This window comes from Triticum aestivum, unplaced genomic scaffold (assembly GCF_018294505.1).
Source record: "Triticum aestivum cultivar Chinese Spring unplaced genomic scaffold, IWGSC CS RefSeq v2.1 scaffold66723, whole genome shotgun sequence".
Taxonomy (NCBI): domain Eukaryota; kingdom Viridiplantae; phylum Streptophyta; class Magnoliopsida; order Poales; family Poaceae; genus Triticum; species Triticum aestivum.
In genome coordinates this window covers 1-1,516 of record NW_025266053.1, presented here as the reverse complement: position 1 = coordinate 1,516, position 1,516 = coordinate 1, and the positions used below count along the sequence as shown (strand labels likewise).

General features: G+C 44.3%; 1 protein-coding gene across 1 annotated transcript; it reads right to left on the bottom strand.

Moving 5' to 3' along the window:
* Positions 1 to 455: 455 nt before the first annotated feature.
* On the bottom strand, positions 456 to 1,469 carry LOC123177976 (protein FIZZY-RELATED 2; the record flags this gene model as incomplete). Its single annotated transcript, XM_044591362.1, is given in 3 exon segments — positions 456 to 1,105; positions 1,204 to 1,272; positions 1,407 to 1,469. Coding segments are annotated over 3 exon segments (192 nt in total), but the record flags the coding sequence as incomplete, so codon positions are not given.
* Between the last annotated feature and the right edge of the window lie 47 nt (positions 1,470 to 1,516).

Below are 1,516 nucleotides of genomic sequence, written 5' to 3'. Positions count from 1 at the left end.
ACATCTCTAGTTTGCATCTTCTATTAAAGTTGCTCTTGTACATCTCCATTTTGCATCATCTATTAGAGTTTGCCCCCTTTTTATATGCAAAAGGCATTTTTTGAAGATGTAATTTTTTACATATTTCTGTTTTACATCTCCAAATTTACATCTTATGCTCTTAGTTGTGCACTGTGCTGATGTGCTCCAACTTGCGACTACACCAGGTGGAGAACCTCAGAATAGATAGGTACTGGTGTTTTTTTTTTTTGACGGGCAGGGGAGGGGACCTTAGCTGCTGCTAACCGGATAACCCCATCTTTTATTTGCCTCTTCATTCAAGAGCGAGAGGCTGTCATGCACTGTCCGATCGCGACGTCCAACCAAAACCAATCACTCTCACATTCACGGACACAACAGTGACTGCCACCGCTAGGCTGTACTTGAAAAAATCGGATGATCAACATGTGGATTTCCACCCAGACAGATAATTTTAACCCACTGCATCCATCAGAGGACATGGCCAAATTCTGAATTCCTCCACAGGCCTTGACACAGGCCAGCGAGGTCCAGTTCTGAATTTCATGATGTTCTGAATAGAGCTACAGCTTGTATATCATCAGTCAAGCGCATAATCGACACGCCAACAGATTTCTCAGTTGCTCAAACAAGAGGAATTTCCCGCTAAACAACATAACGAATGAAATCAAAAGGGCTTCATGAGTGAGTAAATGTTAAGGAACAGTTTGGTTCGCAGGGCAGTTCCAATGGGGAACATAAACTGGAGGAGGGAGTGTGGCTGGCTGTATAGCCCATGCTTCTCTGACATGAACATCTCCCGCCTTCGCTCCTACAACAATAGATATGTGCCGCTTCCAGCGCGGGAGAGGGGATCGGATCCGCGCAAGCCAGCCAGTCAATCATCCCCTGCCGTGCAATCTCTAAAATGGTGCTGGCTTCGGCGGCAGATGGACAGAAGGAGGTCGTGTGGGAATTGAATGGTGCTGATGACGATCAGCACTTGCGGCAATAACTTACAAGCTCGACGAAACTACATTTCGTTGAGTCACCGGATGTAGCTCCTAACAAATGATGTCGCTCCAATGCTACTTAAGCTGTCAGAACTCTGTATATAATAGGAAAAAGGAAAGCAGTTAGAGGAACGCCGCCTGAAGTGGAGTTATATAGACAGGAAAACCATATTTTCAAACATCAAGCAAGTACCTGGGACTTGGGAGACGGAAACACGTTCCAAAACCGGAGCGTCTCGTCACCAGCACCAGTAACAATTGTCTGTTGATGTCGATATTGACAAGAAAAAAGAACAGTGAGAACAAATTACACTAGACACCTCTAACAGAAGAACAGAACTAAAACAAAATGTCAGGTCCATAGCATATATAGGGATCAAAGAGGGAGTATTTCACCTGTCCATCAGGGGAGATGGCTAAATATAATACTCTGAATGTATGTCCTGTCAACGTGGCAAGCTATACAAATAGAGAGAATGGACACAATTAATAACAAACGAGAGACA